General features: G+C 43.5%; 1 protein-coding gene across 1 annotated transcript; it reads left to right on the forward strand.

Annotated features, from left to right (window-relative positions):
- Positions 1 to 23,781, forward strand: LOC135515036 (AT-rich interactive domain-containing protein 2-like). The gene is given in 22 exon segments (XM_064938837.1): positions 1 to 762; positions 874 to 967; positions 1,789 to 1,886; positions 9,273 to 9,406; positions 11,770 to 11,988; positions 12,445 to 12,512; positions 12,746 to 12,815; positions 13,056 to 13,312; positions 13,479 to 13,575; positions 13,778 to 13,987; positions 14,364 to 14,531; positions 15,168 to 15,246; positions 15,420 to 15,554; positions 15,813 to 16,003; positions 16,256 to 17,233; positions 17,236 to 18,614; positions 20,969 to 21,114; positions 21,378 to 21,516; positions 21,599 to 21,690; positions 21,793 to 21,916; positions 22,128 to 22,219; positions 22,369 to 23,781. Coding segments are annotated over 22 exon segments (4,974 nt in total). The 5' UTR covers positions 1 to 670; the 3' UTR covers positions 22,481 to 23,781.
- The last annotated feature ends 331 nt before the right edge of the window (positions 23,782 to 24,112 follow it).

A 24,112-nucleotide genomic window follows, 5' to 3' on the forward strand; every position in this document is an offset into this window, starting at 1 on the left:
AGGGCTATCACAGCACAGGAAAATATGTGGAAACTCTGAATAATCTATTTTGAATGGTTGTCAACTTGTCACATTATTATTCTTATAGTATATCCAAAAGCGCCCCTCCCCCACGAACAGTAGTAATTTTGTTCTGTTTGAACGGGTCTTGTACATTTCAGATGAGCTCTAAAAAAGACAACACTGTCTATTGTTCCAATAAACCGCTTTGGAGTGCAATACCGTTGTTTCTAGTAGAGGGCGCTGCGTGGCAGTACGAGCTTGAGGCCTCAGATCTTTTTGTCTGGAACTGGATCCCGCTGCCGCTCTACAGTGTGTGCGATTGCTTGGAGCCGCGTCCGTAACACACTGTCAAACCACTCCAAACGAACACATTTGATACCAAAACTATTAATTTAGCATATTTTACAATGGCAGTTGTAGTTTGCTGTTGAAATCGGTCGTTATTCTGGCTAAGTGTTTATTACAACTTGCAGAATCGGCTTGTTTTCTGTGTATAGCTGTGCATCAGTCTTTATTAGCGAGCTGGCGCTCTTCTTGCTATTAGCTATTTCTTTAACTTTTTTAAACACTCAGCTTCGCGAATGACTGAGCGCCGGCGGAGTATGGGATCCTTGGTGTCTTAGGAAGCGAGTGAGTGGGGGTTTAACCGTTTTTACATGCAAAAACAATGGCAAATTCGACGGGGAAAAATGTACTAGATCAGCGAAGGAAAGGACTGGCTTTCCTGGACGAGCTGCGGCAATTTCACCGAAGCAGAGGGTGAGAATGGGGCGTTTAAATACACCTTTAAACATCATGTACATATGACTATGGATGCTTACAAACAATTAGTAATACTATTCTCCATGTATTTCATTATTTTTCCTTCAGATCGCCGTTCAAGAAGATTCCTATCGTGGGTGGGAAAGAACTAGATCTTAATGCTCTCTATATCAGAGTCATTTCGTTAGGTGGATTTGCTAAGGTGAGTGCAACTAAAAGTGTATTTTCGCACTCTCGGTTTTCAGTGAACAGCTAGAGAACTCTCTTTCGGCATCCCGAATAGCTATTTCATACTAAAACGGCTGTAGGAGAGAGGATTGCGGTCGGCCTTGTGCTAGTTTGCCATCTATGCAATGTGGTGGCTTGTGTTGTGTATGGTTTGAATTGAAAGTCCGTACGGTAGCTGCACTACTCGGAGTCTGAGTGCAGTAAGAGCAACTCGAAATTAGCGGGCACGTTTAACATCGATTATCGGCACTGGCTAGGAGGAACTATTCGCCGCGGGGGATAGGTAACATTTTGTGCAAGTAGATTTTTTACGATAATTTGGGGGAAGCTAGTTATTCGCATTAGCCATCTTTGGCTCTATGGCTGAAGACAAATGTAGGCCGCACACAGGCCTATTTATTGAAAACAGTAAACGTGAAAAGAACTCTCCAAATAAAGACTGCTCGCCTTCATTCCATTATTGCTCCTAGCATTGTGCTGAAGCGGGTCATCTTTATCTCAGGCTTTGGAAGCTACCACATTTAGCCTGCACGCTTGGCTTGCCAAAAAAGTAATGTTAGCCAGATTGCTAACACTAGCTTTTAAGTAAGCCATCCAGTTCAAGCTGTAGCTAGCTGTGAGTTGTTGCTTGCAAACATGGAATTAAAAACACAGTTCTAGCTAATAAAAGTAGCTAACATTAACATCTTGTTACTAGATGCTAATCTGATTGTTTGATTCATCTAATACATATTTAATGCATCCTGATATTGCTTAATTGAAAAATGTATAATAACATCCTTATTTACTTTACAGGTTTCTGACAAGAATCAGTGGTCAGAGCTGGGTGAAGATTTTAACTTCCCAAGGAGTTGTTCAAACGCAGCATTTGTTTTAAAACAGTACTACCTTCGGTAAGTGGCATGGTCTTGTATTAGCTACTACACTCAGACAGCATGTGGCAAATGTTTACAAATTGTGAGAGGCTGGAAGCAGGAAAGGACCATGCAACAATCCAGCATTGCTGACAATTTTAAAAATGTTGAACACGGAAAACAAAAACACCATACTGGACCTTACCTTGGCTGCAATATGTATGCCTCATAGCAGTATGTTTTGATGTGAAATTTACTAAACTTTACTGGGTTAATGCAGATCACTATTTTATATATTTTGTTTGTTTGTTATGCGGTGTCTTACTGCTGGGGATTCTGCCATACATCTTCTCTTTGTAGATTTAAACTATTAGTAAGGGACATGAACTGGGAATGCTTTTTAAATGGTCCATGATTTGTGTGTTACTGAATGCTGGCTGGTCATTTTGTAATTGAATAGGCTAGCCGTTGCCACAACTATGCAATCAGCGGCACGTTACCCTAAACACCTTTTGCCCTCGGTGTAGATGTTTCACCAGCAGTAAGCCTGTGGCCATTGTGGAGCTGCTTCTCTACTCAAGTCTCCTTTTCCCTCCAAAATATTGCCATCATTGACACGGTCACCTGCTTTTAAGAGGAAGGATCACATTCACCAGTCGAGCCTAGAGGCTGCTTATATGACCCTGCGTTGCCATTTCTTTGAAGCAACATATCTTTAATAATCCTGTTGCATTAATCACCTTCACAATTTGGGAATGGTTGAAAGAGCTCTAGGTCAACAGTCTGCAAGTAACCAATCTTGTAGGCATGTCAAATTCTTAACAAGGTTCACACAGACTCTACCTAAGTATCATAACTGCCTACAGATATGGCTTATGAATTTGAACAACTCTGCATAGGTTTAAAGATGTTTTTGCCAACCTCTCTTAAGTCATCATGGGATTTTATATAGGCCCTACATGTAGAGCCAATGATAGGCAAGCACAGTAATGAAGTGTTTCCAAATGGTCCTGGTTATTCCAGCATTTTTAGCAAAGGATTTCATTCTTGCTATCAAATGAACAATAGTAACGCTTGATACCCTATAAGAGTTTGTTGAATTAAAATATTTTAACATTAACTTCCCATGCAAAGCTGATTTGATATTGGGCAGGCGATGTTACCCTGCAAGGTGTGGGTGCAGGCTGTTTTAGCCCAGCTGCAACACCTGATTCTACCAATCAACAATGCCTAAATGGTCTTCAACCAAGAAACAGGTGTGTTGCTGCTTGGCTGGGAACAAAAGCCCGCACCCAGTGAGACAATCCCCCCCCCCCCTTCAAATTGTCATTTGAAGAGTCATAGGCTAATTTATAATGCAGGGCTCCACAATGTGACCATTTTACTCACATATGCAATGTCGTCACATTTCGCCAATGTGTATCGTCAAGTACAAGTATTGTGATATTTTATTTAGGAGCACCAGTGCGCCTAGAAGAATGAAGGATTCTAACATTATTACTTCAAATATTTTTTGTGTGCACCTGGCTACATTTTCCAACTTAGTTCGCACATGTGCTCCTTGTTAAAAAAAAAGTCTGTGTAGAGCCCTGTAAAACAATGTTTGACTGAAACACAGAGATATAAATAGCCTAACTGACAGCACATCAGCAGGTTGGAAGGAGCTGTTGGGAGCTGCCCAGATGCTTTATTTTGCCTTATATTTTCAAACAAATGCACAGGCCAAACCCATTTCAAGCCTGCATTTGACCTGACTGCCTGAAACTTTTCCTGGGTTTTACCTCATGACACAGCCCACTGGGATCACATAGAAGTTTGACCATTTTGGTCTACAAATACCATTCCTTGGAAGATTGTTTTCACAGCTTATATAGGTTGTTTATTTTTACCATACTCCTGTGTCTTTACCAAACAAAAAAATGAATTGGCCAGGTTAAGACAGCCTTCTACCATCAACTCAAACTGGTTTAAAGGGGGAGATGTAGCCCAATGCCATGTCTCTCTTATAGGGTAAGCAAGCCTGTAACGGTGAAACTTATTGGAACCAAAGAGCCCTTTGGTTTAACTGGGAGGTGTAGCTCAATACCAACGTGGTCTTAAGGGCAAACGCTGAATAGTCAGAAATGTATTGAAGTAGGGAGTCATTTGCTTGTTGTACCGCTACTTAAATTAACATTGCCAAGCCACTTGTCAGTGAAAATAGTAAGTAATCATACAACCTGGGAATCTGAGCAATAGACTCAATAGTTGACCTCTGATTATTGTTTAATAAAACTGGAATAAAAATTGTACTTATGTGAAAGACAAACATGGAATAAATGAGTTGTTGCAGCTCAATTCAAGTCACTACAACCATCATGTTGAGGCACAAGTTCAACAGTCTAGTGGTTGCTTCCCCTTGTATCCTTTTATCTGCATTGGTTTGAACCTGATACATGGGGGTAAGCAATATTGATGTTGTGCCTACTGAGTACAGTAAATTGGCTTTTGTCTCTCAATTTCCTTCACCTTAGTTCAGGTGCAGGAGAGGAGGTCTCTTAAAACTGAGATGCATCTTGTGAATAGACTGTACCCAACATCATGATGTTAGCACTGAGATGCTCATGCCAAAGCAAGAGTTGGATTAGAACTACTTCGCTGTTTTCATGCATAAGTGAAGTCCGAGGCAATCAAAGTTGTCTCATTCACACATCGTTTGCTAGTGAGATTAGCCTTGGCACCTCAACAAAGGTGAAACGTAGCAACAGCGTTTAGAGATCCGGTGTTACCCTGATGTCCCCTGATATCTGTATGTCTCTTTCTGATGTTAAATAGAGGGTGCTAAAATGATATAGCAAAACTCATGTATCAGCGAGCCACAGAAAACTGTAGCGAGTCTGCTGAAACTTTGGAAATGCATGTTATTTCGACAAGGTCAACAGTTTCCTGGTGTAACCCAAGCTGTGTATACCATATTAATTTTTATGAAAAGTCAGTTTGCTTTCTAAACCAGTGTCATATAAATTAGGGCTGTGACGATACTAGTATCGTGATATTTTTTACATGGCAAAAATTAAAACACAAAGCAGACATCTCTGGTCCTTTAAAAACTTGCTGTATGTTAAGTATTGTGTTTTGTAGCTTGGAAAACACAGTGAAAAAAAAATATGAACGCAACATGTAAAGTGTTGGTTTCATGAGTTGAAATAAAAGACCCCAGAAATGTTCCATATGCACAAAATTATTATTTCTCTCATACTGTGCACAAATTTGTTTAAATCCCTGTTTGTGAGCATTTCTCCTTTGCCAAGATAATCCATCCACCTGATAGGTGTGGCATATTAAAAAGCAATTTAAACAGCATAATCATTACACAGGTGCACCTTGTGCTGGTGACAAAAGTCCACTAAAATGTGCCGTTTTGTCACACAACATAATGTCACAGATGTCTCAAGTTTTGAGAGAGTGTGCAATTGGCATGCTGACTGCAGGAATGTCCACCAGAGCTGTTGAAAGAATTGGATGTGCATTTTTCTACCATAAGCCGCCTCGAACATCATTTTAGAGATTTGGGCAGTATGTGCAACTGGCCTCAGATCACGTTTATGGCATCATGTGGGCGAGTGGTTTGCTGATGAGTGGTTTGTGAACAGAGTGCCTTCTGGTGGTGGGGTTATGGTATGGGCAGGCATAAGCTATGGACAACGAACACAATTGCATTTTATCTATGGCAATTTGAATGCAGAGATCATGACGAGATCCTGAGGGCCATTGTCGTGGCATTCATCCACTACCATCTCCTCATAGTTTCAGCATGATAATGCACAGCCCCATGTCACAAAAATCTGTACACAATCCTGGAAGCTGAAAATGTCCCAATTCTTCCATGGTCTGCATACTCAACAGACATGTCACCACCCATTGAGCATGTTTGGGATGCTCTGGATCAACGTTTTGGATAGCGTGTTCCAGTTCCCGCCAAAATCCAGCAACTTCGCACAGCCATTGAAGAGGAGTGGGACAACAGGCCATAATCAACAGCCTGACCAACTCTATGCGAAGGAGATGTCGCACTGCATGAGGAAAATGGTGGTCACACCAGATACTGACTGATTTTCTGATTCACAACCCCTACTTAAAGAAAAGGTATCTGTGACGAATATCTGTAATCCCAGGCATCCATAGATTAGGGCCTAATGCATTTATTTCTATTGACTGATTTCCTCATATGAACTGTAACAGTGCAATTGGTGTTTTCTATCATCAGATAGAACAATTACAGCCTAACAATTACAATCCGCTAAAGTTGAATAACTCCATAGTTCCCCACTTAAGTCGATAGGACAAACTGTTGCAAATGATGGGCAGCAGAAGTTGTTCACTCTATAAAAAAGGTACACCCGTGAACCACTGTTTAAGAAGAGCAGCTCTCCCTACTCCAAATCCTATTTCCAATGCCTGCCATACATTACAAGACTTGACTGGCAAGTAGGACCTAACTTTGTGGTGGACAAAGAAAACTATAGAACGTCTGCTTGTTTGCAATTTGATTACAGGTGAAGCGCCATGGTTATTTGCTTAGGTTTTTTTCTGGTTTTCCGCCACTGTGTGAGGCCACAGCTAGCTCTCTCCCTCAGCATGCCCCCTTATTTTGTCACTGGTTACCTGCTTGCCATGCCTTTCTCTACTATTTTTGAAATTGTTAAACCTTGTCAGCAACAATAGCTAGGAGAGGTTGTGAATCACAGATATAACAGTCCAGGGGTGGGGATTGGAGATGTTGGGACTAGCGAAAGCTAGCCGAGGTAGGCAACACTACTACTGCTACTGGCCTAAGATTGGGCATGCTGTCCCAATGTTCTTTGACTGTGGTAAGCTCTCTGCAGATAACACAAAGAAATGTTTGAAATTAAATGTTTCTGTGGATAGAAAGTGAGACTGACTTTAACTTTGCATCAAGCAAACTACACCGGTGGAAAATGTATTTAGAGGGCTGACAAATTAAACTTAGCCACCATTCTCATTATGTTAAGCATGGTCTTGAGGCCAAAGTGTTTTATTTTTTGTCAAATGGCATTATTTTATCTTTGTTGTGATTTCCACCTTGATTGTGGTTGTTAGCTTTCTTCTCGGTGTCGTTTACCATTGTCTCCCCCAGACCAGTTTTTGTCCACAACCTAGTACTTGGATTTCACCCACCCCCACTCTCAGTAGTGGCCTGTATATAGTGCTTCCATTTATTATTTTATCAGCCATAAAACCAGCCTATCAATTGACATAGCTTTAGGCTACATAATCTGGATTTCTAATGTTGCTCATCGGTCTCTGTTGTATGCCCCATGTTTAATAAGTTGTCTCTGTCTACTCAAATTAATCTGCAAGCATTTAATTTAAAGGTACAATAATATATATTCACCTGTTTATAGAACAGTAGTAATGCCAGTTAGTTTACTCAATCTGATTGTGTGTTTGTATGTGTGCTTGTCCAACAGGCGGCACCTAATTTTCTCCTCTCTCTCTCTCACTCACTCACTCACTCACTCACTCACTCACTCACTCACTCACTCACTCACTCACTCACTCACTCAGGCAGCCTTTATTGAGAGGGCTGCTCTTATGTTCTATCAGCTCTTGTATGATCAGGACAACCTTAAATTACATCAGTTCACAATCAGTCATCATTTGCAGTGAGAGATCTATGGCTTCAGTTGGTTGCCTACGTTTTTATTGTGCCGTTCAGATTAATTGAAAAAATGTGATTTAAAAAAAAGTATATTTTTTGTTGTTGCTGGGGACAAAAATTAGTTAAGAGCCCTGTTCTCCTTAATTGCTTATTTTTTCCCCCAGCTGATGGTATGACACATGCAATGACATTATTTTTAAATGTCAACTTGATTGGACACTGATAATGAGAAGGCCTCCTAATTCTGTGTTGCTTTTCTGTGGCACTCTGGCTGTTGTCTTGTCAGAAGAATGGGTGTTTTGTCAGCCATGTATGAAAAGGGAAGTGCAGACATGAACAGCTGCAACAGAACCCACCACCACCACACATCCCGCCTCCCCTTCTGCCCATGCCCAGACAAGTGTGTGATGACGCTGTGCAGAGCCAGGGCCTCTCCAAACGGAGAGTTGGTGTATTTATAGTCCAGTGTGTCACGCGCCGTGGACGGGGGATTACCTTGGTCACAGCGAACCAGCAGCAGCACTGGGACTCCGTTCAGATTGGAGCTCTCACTCTGACTCATGGCAGCACACACACTCCGCACTTAGCCAGGGCTTTCCACGCTACCACTGGTGAGGTATTTCCTGTTGCCACCACTGCAGCATGTGTCTGTGTAAACAAATATTCAATGTGCAGATGTGTTGGTTCCTCCCTACCTAAACATGTGAGAGAAGGCTGCAGCACTTGTTAGACATTCACAACTCAAGTAAGGTTTTGCAGATTTTTTTGTAGACTTTTTTGGCTTTAGACAGAAAGCTGTCAGTTTTTTTCTTTCATTGAAACTCCCTCTGCTTTTCTGCACTCCTCCCCAGCTGAGCGGTTGGTCATTTGAATGAAGACATCACCCCGGTGTCTGGAATATTCTGTCTGTGCTGATGATAAGGTCATATCATCCCCACCTGTGTCACATCCAAGCTGAATAAACATATTAAGGAATACTGGTATTGGTTGTGACTCTTGATAAACTAGTTTGCCCTAAGCAATAGGGCACAAAGGATTCATCACTTGTACTCTGCTTAAACACTTGCACATGTCTTTTGATTCTTGAGTCAGCTAGGCGTAAACATAATTATTTCATCATAACCGATGGTCTCTATGTCAAACTTGGATTGGATTTTTATCCCCCTCTGGCAGTATTTTTCATTTCGTGCTTTGTCGTGTAGTCATTCATGTTCACTCTGTCGATTTTAGAAGTAGGCGAGAGACATTGGTTGTGTTGTAAGCCCCGTTTTGTAGTTTGTTCCACTCTGATGTGACTGAGTAGTGGAATTGCTTTGTGACTGGGGTTGGAATAGGATGTGAGCACAGATAGCCCAACAACATTAGTGTTGTCTGTAGGGGGACTTTGAAAATGTTAGGAGTTCACAGAAGTAGGCTTGTGAGTCTTTATAGGCCGGAGTGCAGCCTACCAGTTTACTTGTGTGATTGCAGGCATTAACCAAATTCCTCAGAGTGGCTGTCATACTCCATTGGCAAATTATACGGTGGGAATGTGCCAGGGTGTCCAGTTTTGTTATCAGGGATTTGGAGGCACAACAGTTTATGTTGAAGCCACAGTCTAAGGATACAGGACTTATCCTAGTTAGGGAGATTTGAGGATCGGGTGAAACACGATTATTTGCTATAGAGAGGCCATTCTAAATTCAATATTGGGGGGGAGAGTAGGAATAGGTGGGGTCTTGGATCAGTCACCCTCTGAGCATTAAGTTCTCTTTTGTCTACAGATATTTAGAAAAGTATGAAAAGGTCCATCACTTCGGCGAGGATGATGACGAGGTGCAGCCTGGGAATCCGAAACCATCTCTTCCAATTGGTGCAATCCCCTGCTCCTATAACTACCAGCAACACACTGTATCAGGTAAAGCTTTCCTTCTCTTTTACAAAGTGTCTTCAAACAACCACAAAGCAATAATTGGCTACATAAGTTCTGCCAAAATCTTGTTTGTTGGGCTAGGACTTGAAATACAATAAAGATTCTTGAAGGGATGGCCCCATATTTTGCTTTCGAGCTAGTTCTTAAAGGGACAGTGGTATTTCAGGATGGTGGCATATTCCAGGAAACAAACAGATGCAAGTATGATAAAAACGTAGTTTCTTATTGACACTTTGAGAAGAGTGATTTTATTGGACAGGTATTTGTGAGGTAGGGCTGGGTAATTGCTAGTGGTGGAGGGAAAAATGGATGGTTACATATTGGGATATTATTTTTGATATATCGTTTTGACAACATCGCAGTATTCATTTTGCGGTAGTACCTGCCCCAAAACTCCAGTATTTTTCCTTGATGACTTGTTCTATTCTTCTTTTCAGCTATTTTATTTCCTTGACTGATCAAAACTAGTTTTCTCATGGCTCGCTCTTGTCCCTCTGCAGCAGACACAAGGTGAGCAATATATTTGGAACATCAAATCGCAGTCAAATCACAGTATCTGATCGCAATACACATAGAATAATGAGAATCGCGTGCCGAATCGGCACCTAAGTATTGTGATAATATTTTGTGAGGTCCCTGGCAATTCCCAGCCCTAGTAATTGCCTTGGACCTCACAATACAATATCACTATACTTAGGTGCCGATAAGATATGTATTGAGATTGTATATGTATCACTATTCTGTATGTATTGCGATTCGATGTTCCAAACACATGCTCACTATACTGTATATTTGCTGCAGAGGGACAAGAGAAAACCATGGGAACTAGTTGTGGAGGTTAAAGTGCTCACGTTGTTGGCTCAACATGCTTTCTTTTTTAATTAAAAGAAAAATATATATATATATAAAATAAGATGGAGATAAAGCTACAGGATGATAAATACCTGATATGTGGGGCAGGTACACCTGACTAACGTTAACAACCAGCTAACGTTAACAATATAGTCACAGTAACGATGTAAAACCGGCAAAAATGATATTGTGATACTCTACTGTATCCATACTGTGAGGTAAAGCAACCACCCTTTGGATTTTGGGATGCTGTGAAATAAATAAAAGTACTCTTAGGTCAGAGGACAACCTTGGTGCATGTTTATCAAGGTGGATATTTCTTCAAGTATCGAGTGATGGGGCTGTTGAAGAACACCGCCAACTCTGGTTTGAGTTGAAACTTTACGACTCAAATGGAGTCAACATTATGGCCACCTTCAGCACTGAACTTCCTCTCAACACTCTTGACTGGGAGAACTAGGTCTCTCACTACTCAAAGCACACATTTGTTAGTCATCTGAATGTGCATATACTGCAGGCTTGTTTGCTTTGTATTTCAGACAATTTATTCCACCTCATAACATAATCATAGATTCATCAAGATATAATTTGGAAAGCTCAAGAGAGGAGAATGTTAGCAAGACAACAAGATCTTAAAATGTATGATGAAAGTAGCCTATTCCAAGAAAGAGGAGTTGTACTAGGATTAGTCTTTGAGCTGTTTCAGAACTGAGACGCAATGTACTTCATACGGTATTTGGGCTGCTACATTTATACTCCTTTTGTTTATGTGCAAACATATGGGCCTTTAAACCAGAGCCCTGCCACCAGAAGCTCATAACCTCCCTCATATGGCTGTTGAGATAATTGTTTGAATAATCTTGACTTTGGACAGAAAATGTAATACAATCTTGCACAGGCCTGAGAGACCCCCATCAGTAAGAGTGTATCTGAACTGAGGTTGTCATTTCCCCAGGCATGCAGGCAATTTGCAACAGTGTGTTACCATGGTGCTCTGTGATGGTGCATTACCACCATGCACGCTGTGTGTGAAGTAGCTCTAGTTTAGGAGTCCTGACAGCTACACACACACACACACACACGTCTGAAACAGATGCAAAGCTGCCAGCTGTGAGGAGTTGGCTATTTATATCCCATTGATTGCACCGTAATCAATTTCAAATAACTGAAATATGCCATACAATCATTGCCATACCAGCAAAGTTATGCCAAGTGACTGAGGCTTCAGGAAGTTGCACTTGTTAAGCCCACCCCCTGCATGTGACTTTAATTACTGTTTCCTATCTTTGAAAGCATATTCATTATCAGGCAGGTGTCCCAGTGCATGCAGTTGCAATCATTTTTTTAAACAGTCTAAATAAACTCAGAAATCATAATTTCTCAAGGTCTTTATAGCACAACATTGTAATGTTTTTGTATGTTTTCATCAGACTTTCTTTACATTCACTTTGAAGTTGAAATGACAACTGGATTTGTGGTTGTTTTTTTGTCCCCAGACTATCTCCGCCAAAGCTATGGGCTGTCCATGGAGTTCACGGCCCCATGCGACTATAACAAACTGGTGCTCTCTCTCCTGTCGGGCTTGCCCAATGAAGTGGACTTCGCAATCAACGTTTGCACTCTCCTCTCCAACGAGAGCAAGCATGCCATGCAGCTGGAGAAAGACCCCAAACTCATCACGCTGCTACTGGCACATGCAGGTGTCTTCGATGACTGTACGTCTTCAACACCTTTAAATATTCTTCATTAGTATCCAAATCTATTTTTGCAGGACAGTAATTAGAGAGATGCGTGTGTTTTTGTAATCTTTGTCTATCATGGGAACTTGGGGGAAATGTTGAAACACTCGCACGACTGTGCTCAGTTTCCCTTTTTGGTTAAAGTGGAAATGGGGAGTCAGTTGTTTATTCCCTTTCATTTGCCTGTATGGAGACTAGATGAGTTATTACCTCCTTGGTAAACTTGTTAATTTATAGTCTGAAGACGGTTGTGTTCAATGCAGAAATCCAGGCTTTAGCACAACAAAATGTGAACACTGTGCATTCCTTTTCAAGGCACTGCCATTACAGAACCTTTTTTGTTGTTGTGATCCCTCAGGTGTGAAAATACCTTCTGTCTCAGAATGTAAGGGTTGGAATGTTCTCTCTAACGGTACTCTTGTGAATTTGCAGCACTAGGTAGCTTCTCCACTGTATTTGGGATGGACTGGAAGGAGCAAACCTCCCGGGACTTCATGAAGGTAGATTTGACTGAAAGACTCACTATATATGTATACTATAGGTTTGTAACTTAAAAGGCTTTTGGTCAGAGGGAGAAAAAAACGGTTGCCTTGCCTCCAGCCGTTCAGGGATCTTAGTGAAATACAGTGATGTCCTCGCGGGAGTACATCAGCCTTAACCGCTCTTGTTTTTTATAGCAATGCATCTTTTCAGCAGTCAGTATTTCAACAATAATCTGAATATGATTCTACAGTTCTGGAAGGATGTGGTAGAGGATTCTGAAGTCCGGGACCTCATCTGGGACAAGACCAGCCTGACACAAGGTAAGCAATTTATACTGACAGACCCAATTTTAAAAGACCCGTGGCACAATAAAATATTTTTTGCACAACAATGGTAAAAAATAGCACGTCAAATAAATATTACGGCAACATTGTTTTGTGGACTTTTTGTGTAATAAAGTATTTGAAGATTTCTCATAAAGACTCTTAAAAGACCATTGCTCAGACCCTTGATGTTCTTGGGGGATCAGACATTCACTGTTCTCTCTGCTCTTCTCCCAGTGACAGACACTACGCTGGGGGACGAGCGCTGGGGCGCCCTCTTCCACCCTCCACGCAACCTTGGCATCGGCGACATCGAGGGTCAGCGGGTCCTGCAGGTGGGAGTCATCCTCCGCAACCTCTCCTTTGAGGAGGCCAACGTCAAACTGCTTGCTGCTAACCGCACCTGTCTGCGGTTCCTCTTACTGTGCGCCCACTGCCACTTCATCTCCCTACGGCAGCTGGGATTGGATACACTCGGCAACGTGGCCGCAGAGGTGAGCCGTTTTTACTGTTATATTTATCTTCTGAATGTTATTACTTTCGTGCAGTATGGAGCTAATTAGTACTATTCAGCATAATGTTAGACCAGGCTGTAGCTGTTCCAGAGCATTTTTGTTTTTGATGATTCCATGAATTAATATCTGTTTTCTCTCCCAATAGCTTCAGTTAGATCCTGTTGACTTTCGAACAACCCACCTAATGTTTCACACTATCACCAAATGCTTGATGTCAAGGGACAGGTTCCTGAAGATGAGGGGTGAGTATCAGAGCCCATACTTTATCTTTTTCAGTGTCTGGGTCTTTTTATTACAAATTCAATGTCAGATTTATTTTTATATCACCGGCCTTGTAATGTGAAAGCAACTTCATGTCTTTATGTAAAAACAGTAAGCATAAATTGTGATAAAAGTATAGATGATTTTCCCCAGAGCCTGACTATTTGTTCCTCCTCCCCCCAGCCATGGAGATCCTGGGTAATCTGAGCAAGGCGGAGGACAACAGCGTGCTGATCTGTGAGTACGTGGACCAGGAGTCATACCGTGAGGTGATCAGCCTGCTGTCGCTGCCTGACCTCATGCTCCTCATGTCCTCCCTGGAGGTCCTCTACCTGCTGGCCCAGCTGGGGGAGATCCCCTGCAGCAAGATCGCCTCCGTGGATAGGAGCATAGGTGAGATACCAACAACCTAGCCCTAGCCATGTTACTAGTAACCTAGACACTAGTCAGGATTGAGGATACATGCAGTAGTATAAACAACCAACCAGAATGGAGGGGATGGAGAACCCTCTAACCAAGATAAAGTGTATGTATAGCATTAACAACTAATGGAGTGTTTGAGTCCAGTTTGATTAAGTATAGTCTCTTAGCATGGCACAGCAACCAAGCTACATGAATTGGGAAACAAACTGGTTGCACAGAAGATATTTGTTGTCTCTTGGAGGAATAGGAAATTCAATGATTTTCAGAATTGGGAAATCAAAAACAACCGTCATGCAACAATTTAGACGTACGTTATTAAACGGTGTATATGTGTGTCCCTGGGCAGATCTGCTGGTACGGCTGGTATCAGTGGACCTGCACACGTTTGGGCCGGATGCCCTGACGGCCGTGAGGCTGATGGAGCACCAGGCTGCTGGGCAGAGCCAGGTGGCCGAGGTGCAGCCGCAGCTTGTAGAACAGCTGCCTGCTCCGCTGCAGGGCGCACCCATCCCAGGTGAGCATCATAACACTTAAACCCTGTCCCCTGATCTTCAGATGCACATAGAAATTAAATGAAGCCAGGTTATATTCATGTTGTACATAACATCAGAATTTAGAGCAAGCTGTGTGAGGGCAATAATTAGCCATATGGTATAAAGGAACAGTTCCCTGAGACAATGGCCTGAGATTATAGGCTCAGCTCTGTGGAGCCTTGCTCCTTGTCGTGTACGTTCGAGACGGATCGAAAGCTGACAACTCATCAGTTTACGCCTCCCATAAGCCTCTGCATCCACTCTCTTCTGTAGAGACTTTCCATCCGTTGGTGATTTAGAAACATGGATGATCAGGCAAACTGGTGTAACCCGTATTGTATGCAATCAATCAGCTAAAGTTGATGTTTGCATGAGGTGCTAGGAATAATTCAAGCTAGGGTAAACATAGCAGTCTGCTTGTACAGTACTATCACTGCTCCCTAGTGGGAAAAATGAGGAACAGCACACTAAACACAACATGTAGGAAGGGAGCACTGTTTTGACAGTTCAGTCTCACATCAGAACAAAAGTGTTTTCAGCATAGAGAATGGGTTTATTCAAAAACGTTTGTAAGTTGATCAAATTAGACTCAATAATGATGTTATATCTCACTTCAGCAGCAAGAGTCCCTGTCCAGTCCACTCCCCCTCCTCCTGGTATTGTTGAGCTAGATGGGGAGAAGTTTACAGTGCAGTGGTGAGTCTCTCAAACACACACACCTTCTCATAGTTATGCTCTCTCTGTGTCACATCTTAGCTCTTTAGTTTCTCTGTAAGTTGAATGGTAGTTTTTGGGTCAAGCAGTCAGCTTGCTGGTCACAATTGACCCCTGAGTAGTAGATACATTCTGAGTCCCTTTGTCTCCACCAGGCTAAACGCCCACTTCGAGGTGAGCGGCGAGAGCTCCGTGTTGCGCTCAGAGATGTACTCGGAGTACCTCACCACATGCAGCAAGATGGGACGCACTGGCATCCTGGCCTCCCAAGGCTTCCTCAAATGTCTACGGTTGGTTGGAATAATCCCATATTAAACCATCATCATTTGGAGAACACACAACTAGAAGTTTATACCGTTTTTTTTTATTTTTTTTTTTCCAACTGTGGTCCTGGAAGCCTTTATATTCATTAATGTTGTGTTTTCAACCAATAAATCGCCCTATGGACAAGTTACAATATAGTTGTCCAAATTCAATGACTTTGAGAAGCATGATTGACAAGGTTTTAGTGTCAACTGCACTCACACCATGTCTCTATCATTTTGTAGGACAATCTTCCCAAACCACACAGTGAAGCGGCTGGAGGACACCAAGCCCAATGCTCAGGCACACATACATGTGGTGGGTGTCAAACGGAGGGCCATCCCACTGCCCATCCAGCTGTACTACCAGCAGCAGGCTAGCCCCACACCAGGGCCCAGGCACGACGTCCCTGTCGACCCCCAGGCATCCCCGTCAGGTAAACTCACTGTACAACTAACTACATTTTGTAGTTAGTGGCATTAAAATTCAAGTTTCCACATACCTTGAATGTTATCACAGCAAACGTCAGAAGACATAGTTGCTATACATGTTGTCTTGGAGTATGGTGAGACATACTTTGCAGTTGTGCAAATTAGACCTCAGTCAATGATTCTAATGTGTTCTTTGTTGTATTTCTTTCTGTGTATACGCTTTGTTCCTGGGTATCCTGGGTTTACCCGGCCTCCAGTCCCCAGCCTTACTGCTAACCCGGCAGCGCCACAGGTGGCCTCCGCCATGCAGGATGGTGTACCTCACCCCCAAGTGGCTCAGACTGTTCCTCGGCTCCCCCTTCACCCCCAGGCCTCACCGCATCAGCACCCCCACCCTGCTCAGCAGGCCAAGCCAGGGGATATCCTCAAGACGGCCATGGTCCAGAGCTCCATCCCCACCTCTGGCCAGGTGGTCCAGAACCACACCCCCAGCATGGCCCAACAGCTCCACCAACAACAAGTCATGGCGCCTACCGGGACCCCCGTCACACTGTTCCAACAGGTACAGCAGGGCCACATCTTCACGGCGCGGGTTCAGGGGGTGCCCGTCGCGCAACGGCCGCCCCTGCCACACACTCCCTCCTCAGTACCCCAGGCCCTCTCCCAGGGCCCCCAGCAGGAGACTGCTGTATTCTCTTCCCCCCCACACTACGCTGCTGTGTCGGCCCCCTGCTCCTCGCTGCAAAACTTCCAGGTGGGCGGGGGCCAGGTGTTCACCATTGCCGGCGTGTCCAACACCCAGGGCTCCCGCGTCACTTTCCAGAACATCGCCCCCAAGCCTGCACCCTCGCAGGCCAGTGGACCACCAACAGCCACTCATAACCAGCAGCAGCAGTCCAGCGTGGTCATCGTCAGCCCCAACCCCCAGCAGAACCAGGCCTATGCCCCGGCTATCCATCAGATTGTTCTGGCCAACCCCTCCACAATGTCTGGTGGCCAGGCCATCCAACTGGCAGGACAGCCTCCCGCTCCTTCCAAACCCCCACCTTGTCCTTCCACCATCGCTCCACTACCCCAGGGCCTGCCCACTCCTTCCAACACCCAGATCCCAATGCAGGGCTCTGCTTCTGTCAGTCAGATGCTGTCGGTCAAACGGCAACCACAACAATTGAACCCCCAGCAGCAGTTTCACCCCCAGCAGCAGTTTCAGATTCAGTCCCAACCCCTGCCTCAGCAGCAGCCACCCCCCAGCCTACCTCCACAGAGTCCAGCCTGATCAAACAGTTACTGCTTCCAAAGCGGCCCTCCACGCCGGGCGGAAAGCTCATTCTGCCCGCGCCCCAGGTGCCTTCCCCTAGCAGCACGCAGCGTGCCCCAAGCCCACAGGTGCTCTACCAGTTGGCCTCACAGGGCCAGCCTCAGCCCCAGCAGCTCAATGTACAGCTGGTCCCCAGCCAGCTCCAGTCCCCGGGGGGGCCTCTCCAGACGGTGCAGCTCATCTCCACCAGCAGCCCCGCCACCATCATCCAGGGCCAGGCTCCTGGTGGCCAGGTCACCTTCACTGTGGTGCCCAACACAGGCTTCACCACTTCAGCCTCTGCAGCTGCCGCCCAGGTCAGCCAAGGGGCCGCTGCACCAGGCCTGCCAGCGGTCCAGACAGGCAACACCCTCCACGGGCCACCACTGCCCTTCAGGGGGGACAAGATAATCTGCCAGAAGGAGGAGGAGGCCAAGGACGCCACGGGTCTGCACATCCACGAACGCAAGATCGAGGTGATGGAGAATTCCTCTCTGGCCGATGGGGCTGGCACCAAAACCAGCAACGGGGACCTGGCAGGGGCAGACGCTCCAGGGGCCAAGCTGCTTAATGGGAGGAAGTGCATGGACTCCAGTCTACCTCCATACCACTCAGGGAACAGCCAGGGGGCTTGTGCCAACGGACCAGCCAGCGAGAGCTGCCCCACCAACGGGAAGCAGACCTCTGGCCTGGCTTACCCACAGGAGGGACACGTCGACCCCAAAAAGGCTCTTGTCAACGGGGTCTGTGACTTTGAGAGAGGGGACGCCTCCACCGGTTCCCACTTAAGCAAAAACATTCCAAATCACTTCGCTTCCAAACACTTGGGGAACGGGGAGGTGGGTCCTCCACAGAAACTGCATGGGGCTCCCCGGGAGCCCTCTGTCCCCCAGCAGGATACTGCCAAAGCTGAGCAGGCAGAGCGCCTTGCCAATGGGCCTCAGGCAACAGGCCCCTTCTCTAACGGACCTATGGGGCCGGGGCCTAACTACGCACTGCCTGCATTCAGGCAGCAGCTGTTTCCCACTGTCACTGTAAACTCCCAGGGCGCCACAGGGCCAGGGACCCTGCCGGCCAATGGTTTGAGCGGTGAGAGCCGTGCGCACAAGAGGCCGGCGGAGGAGGACAATGGGGCGTCTGTTATTCCCTGTAAGGTGGGAGTGAGGATCATCACCATCAGCGACCCCAACAAGGCGGGCTGCAGTGCCACCATGGTGGCCGTGCCTGCTGGAGCCGACCCAAGCACAGTAGCCAAAGTAGCAATAGAGAATGCCACGCAGCAGAGGAACTGCTCCACCATACAGGCATCCAGCTCTACGGTGAGTTTCACATAACTCAACAATTTGTTTCTTGTCCCAGTTTTGCAAGATGTGCCAACTTAGTTGGCTAGTAAGCTCATTAGATTGATGACTTATCTTGAATAATTAATTGGATCATTGACATTCTTGCCCTGCTGGTAAAACATGTGACTACGTTTTTCTTCACAAACATAAAATGCAGGGCTCAACATTAACACTTGTCTTCTTGTCCGGGACAAGTAAAAACGATGCTCGGACAAGAATAATATAGATTACTCGGATCAGAATTGGATCAGAGGCCGACATTGGAATAATATTCCAATCTATTTTTTATGCACATTAATAAAAAAGCCTACATGTCAAAGTGTAGATGATATGCATGTTGCCTACAGCCTTGCGTCCAAACCGATGCTGAATGCTGACATGAGGGAGGCACCAGAAAATGTAGCCAGACTTTTAATGACATAAATATAGGTTGAACACCAGTCATGTTTGAAAAATATAATGAAGGACCATTAACGTCTAAAGGCTTGATTCGACATACTCTAGGCACGGTTCGTTCAGATCAAATGGTCACAAGACCGGCCTGATGCGCACCGCACATCACCCACCTTGATTCTGAGTGGGGTCTGCATTTTGAAGTTATTTAAAGGGCAATTCCACCACTTTTCGACCTCATTCTCATTTATCATGTCCTGTGTATACATGTGTGAAATCAGCACTTTTTTACCATCTGTAGTTACAAAGATGAGAAGGAAAGTCCTAAAGAAATGCTTCTCTGTGACATCATAGGGTAAGATATAAAAAAATAAAATGTAAATCAACCTGCAATGTGTTTTCAGCCCAATGTGGGGAGCAAGAAAATACCTCCATCACTGAATCTGTGTTTGAAAATAACTGATCATGTATTCTAGTATAACTTTTTTTACTTTTGTTTTTTTCCTACAAGACGTATAAATGCACCGTTTTCATAAATGTTGAAACTGGTTTTGTGCTGGAGATAATGAACAAGAGGTTGGTGGAGTTGCCCTTTATCTATTAACCGTAATTGTTTGAAACCTTGATGTTTTGTAATTTTATGAAGCACGTCTTACCTTGTTTCATTGTAGCCAAGCATAATCCTAGTCATTAGTAACCCATGCTAGTTGATGCATCTTTAGATCTCCCTTTGCTTTATTTCTAATGGATATTTTCATATCTCATGCGGTGTGCTTTTGAGAACAATGTTTTCCTGCAAATTGCATTTTGGAACAATCGTGCATAGCCTACAGCCAAGTGCGCATTGAGTTTATTGTATAAAGAAATAAAACGTTATCAACATTTTAAGCTAAACAGTCTAATCTGAGGCATCAGCCTCATTGCTTTTTAAAGTGTTTTAATGTGCAGTGGTTGTATGAATTTGGGATCTGTCATCCTCAGGTCTGTTATGAACCGTAGACATATTTTTCTATCGTTCCAGGGACAATGGGAAGCCCTTAATTTCGAGCCCTGGGGGGAATTATTTTATAAAGAAAAGTGTTTGCTTGTAATTGTAATGTTGCAATATTTTATAGGCTACAAAGGGTGGCCAACCAATCTCCAGGAGACCCTTAAAGGGGCATTGTTGTAATTCCAGATAGGCTTGAATATGCAAAGTAGCCTACATTTGTCTGATTCTCTATGGTAAAAAATGTAGTCATGCATTTTATTTTGTAAAGTGGATCTGTCAATGATGCAAAGATTGTGTTATTTGGGGAGGGGGCTTGAGTTTTTGCAAGTAAAACATCTGACCTTAAATGTCTATCCATCACATGCAACTACAATGCTTTTCTGTTGCTGTTATTTGGGAAAATCAACTGCGTTGTGATGAGTAGGGTTAGAGGCCATTTTTAATGATTTATACAGACCGACTTTGAAAAGATGCAATTGTGTTTTATATTGCACTTATTGGATTGGCAGGTGTGTGTGATCTTTAATTTCATTGAATAACAATTCAGGGCTTACAGTTGTATTTTTTACAAGCAAATGACTTGCATAAAACAAGATCAACTATGAAAGTCTTCAGGATCTAGGACCTTGAATAATTTATTCAAACTCTGTTCATATTTTTTGTTGAATTAATTTCTGAAAATAACTAATAAGCAAGTGGTAGGTTATTCATATTGTATAATTTATTGTAAGCAGATGGTAGCTAGGCTAGAATCTAAATGTGTTTCCTCAAAATTAGCTTAATTTACCAATTTATCTTGTCATACTTTTTAAAAAGGTAAAAGAAATGCAACAACAAAAAATTGAATGTTTTATTTGGGGAATAGTCAAACACAATCATACAACACAAAATATCACTTGCTTATTTGGTCTGATAAAGTTTTGCCTCTTTCCCTGGTTTTATGCAGCCTCTGCCAACAGTGGCTCAGCCTGTGCAGGGTGGCAGCGCCAGCCCCAACGCCTCCCTTTCTGGGCCACAAGCCGTGGTGGCACCCCCAGAACAGACCAGGAAAGCGGGACAGAACTTCAAGTGTCTTTGGCAATCCTGTAAACGGTGAGTTAATCTCTGTTCATATTGAGTTGACATACTTAAAGAGAAGTCCTTTGTTGTGAAAGGTGTGTTCATATCATGGCTAACTAAAACTGCGTTTAGACAGGCAGCTCAATTCTGATATTTTTTTCCACTAATTGGTATTTTGATCAATCACATCGGATCTCTTTCAGAGCTGATTGTTCAAAAGACCAATTAGTGGAAAAAACATCAGAATTGAGTCTCTAAGTGGCCTGGCTGTCCCATTTATATCCGTGTTCTTCCAGGTGGTTTGAGACGCCATCTAGAGTATTCTACCATGCAGCCACGCAGCATGGTGGCAAGGAGCTATACCCAGGCCAGTGCCTCTGGGAGGGATGTGAACCTTTCCCCCGACAGAGACTGTCCTTCATAACCCATCTACAGGTAAAACTACACCCTCACCTCTCAATCAATCAGTCCATGTTTGTGGGTTTTTGCTGACAATTATCCTATTTTCTTCCTGCAGGATAAGCACTGTTCTCGAGATGCCCTATTGGCCGCACTAAAACTGGAGCAGGAACCGACACAGACGCAAGACCCAAATCAGAAAACTTCCAAGTATGTACCCTCTGGTTAGCTTAGTATGCTAGTGCTAATATCCATTCTGGTGATGCAAGAATGCGCTATGTGTGGCTGACTGTCTTTTGCATTGTTCCACAGGCCTCAGCCAGTGGCAAGCAGCACTCCAGCCCCCCGAGCACAGAAAGCTATTGTCAATCATCCGAGCGCAGCCCTTATGGCCCTACGCAGAGGCTCTCGGAACCTGGTGTTCAGGGACTTCACTGTGAGTATGGCTGAGTTTAGCTGTTTGTTTACACTGAAGGTGTCCGGCTGACTTTTGACAGAAATGTATGATTTTATACCTGGAAATAAGATTCTAAGATGTTAAACATTGCAGTCCTTGACTACTCCATATTTATCATATATTCCCACTTGGAAATATTTTGTTATCAATATATCTTGTAACTGATGAATTTCACAATAATTTTCCTTAGGATGAAAAAGAGGGACCAATGACCAAACACATACGACTAACTGCTGCCTTAACGCTAAAGAACATTGCCAAGTTTTCAGACTGCGGTCGAAAGTAAGAACAATTTTTTTTGTATACATTTACAGAAGGGTTATCTGAGGACTCCTCGTGCTGTGTTTGTTCGGAGGGATGAATCATAATCAATTAAACAAATGTTTACTGTTTGATGGAGTGTGTTTAATGACCGCTTCCTGTCTTCTCAGGTTGGTGAAGAGGCATGAGAGCCACCTCTCTGTGCTGGCACTCAGTAACATGGAGGTCTCCACAACGCTCGCCAAATGCCTTTACGAACTGACTCGCTCTCTCCAAGCTTGAGCCCACAAGAGCAACCCCACCCCCAAAAATTGGAGAACCATCCTTTAGGGGTGTCATGACAGTGGGGCACACAGGTGGGCAACACCAGACTATGCCCTTCGGACTCCCCTCCCTCACCCCACTGTGCTCAAATCCCCCCCATCTCCTTAACAAAACAAACTGCCACGGGGTCTTCCACCAGCCGCCCAAGAGGGGGAGCTCTTTAGACTGCTGCCCTGAGGGACTCTCCTACCGAAACCCTAAATACGAGCACATTTTTGTAATCCTGGGACTATTTGCAGAGAACTTATTTGAGTAGGAGCGGCAGTTCGTTGAGGTTTTGCTGTGCCGAGGGAGGGGAATGGCTGGAGAGGGGGAGGGAGACGCAGCTGCAGGAGACTGGCTCGATTGTTTTTCTTTAGAACTTGATAGTGTGGTTTTCTTACTTGAGTCAATATATTTTCACTTATTTATTATTGAAATGAATACCATTACAATTAATGAAAATAATCTTGTAAATATTTGTGAATATATATATATATATAAAGAAAATCCTCTCATGCCGATACAGCCACTGGGGAACTTGCTCTGTGGAGTAATAGAAGCATTACTTTGGTAGAACCTTTTTTTTTTTTTTTTTATGATCCCTGATTACTTGTATCTAATGTGATTCTATACTCAGCAGTGGATGAATGTACTTAAAACCTGTAAATACTTCTGCAAAGGTACTGATGCTGTAAAGTTAAGGGGGGAAAACAGTTTTTTTGTGGAACTGACTTTTTTTGTATAATAATACCTTGTAGAACTCATTTTGCTGGCTGAAAGAGTATGGAATAATATATCTCATGTCATTTTGTAGAAGAAAATAATATTGAAGGTATTCTCTCACCCTGAACATGTATCCACTGTAAACGTTTGTCATTGTACAAGCACAGTGCGCGTACATTATTTTTTTTTTTGTATTTGTAAATTGGTTTAAATACATGGAATTTTATACAGGTTTTCTCCTGTGTTCTTTGCTTTATGTGCAGGTATATTTTCTTCACTACTTTTTTTCTATGTTAATATAGTGTGGAGTTTTATTGTACTATTTTTTTTCATAATACCATGCCACATTCCGGCTCACGTCCTCAGACTATCCTCTCTATGGAGTGTTGTGTAACATTAATGACTGCCTGTTAGCGTCCGAGCAGGGCAGCCCACCTATCCTCATTTCTGCAGTGTCAGTAGGATGTGCTATTATACATAGACATAAGTCTGTTAGATTGGCTTTATTTACTTTGGTGACTGTTTATAGTTTTTAAATAAAAGACTAAACTATTTGTCTTTGTTTTGGTGCTCTTGTTTTGTGGTGTGAGGAGGTAATGGGTGCCTCTGTTCTACAATGTTACATGGCTGTGATCATCCCCTTTTTAATTACACATATTTAAATGGAAAATGGTTTCCCCTAAATGTGTATATTCTATTGATCAAATTAAAACACAGTTACAGAAAGTTGAGCTGTTTTTAGGAAGTTTATTTGTGAGATCATCTCTCCCAGTGGAAAATAGATCAGAATGGTTTTCAATCTGAAGGTTTGTCCCTCCCCAAACTACCTTAATTGGGTATATATGGCTCTGAGTGTAGTTTACCTTTTACTTGGATGTCCTGTTG

This window comes from Oncorhynchus masou, chromosome 26 (assembly GCF_036934945.1).
Source record: "Oncorhynchus masou masou isolate Uvic2021 chromosome 26, UVic_Omas_1.1, whole genome shotgun sequence".
NCBI classification, from domain to species: domain Eukaryota; kingdom Metazoa; phylum Chordata; class Actinopteri; order Salmoniformes; family Salmonidae; genus Oncorhynchus; species Oncorhynchus masou.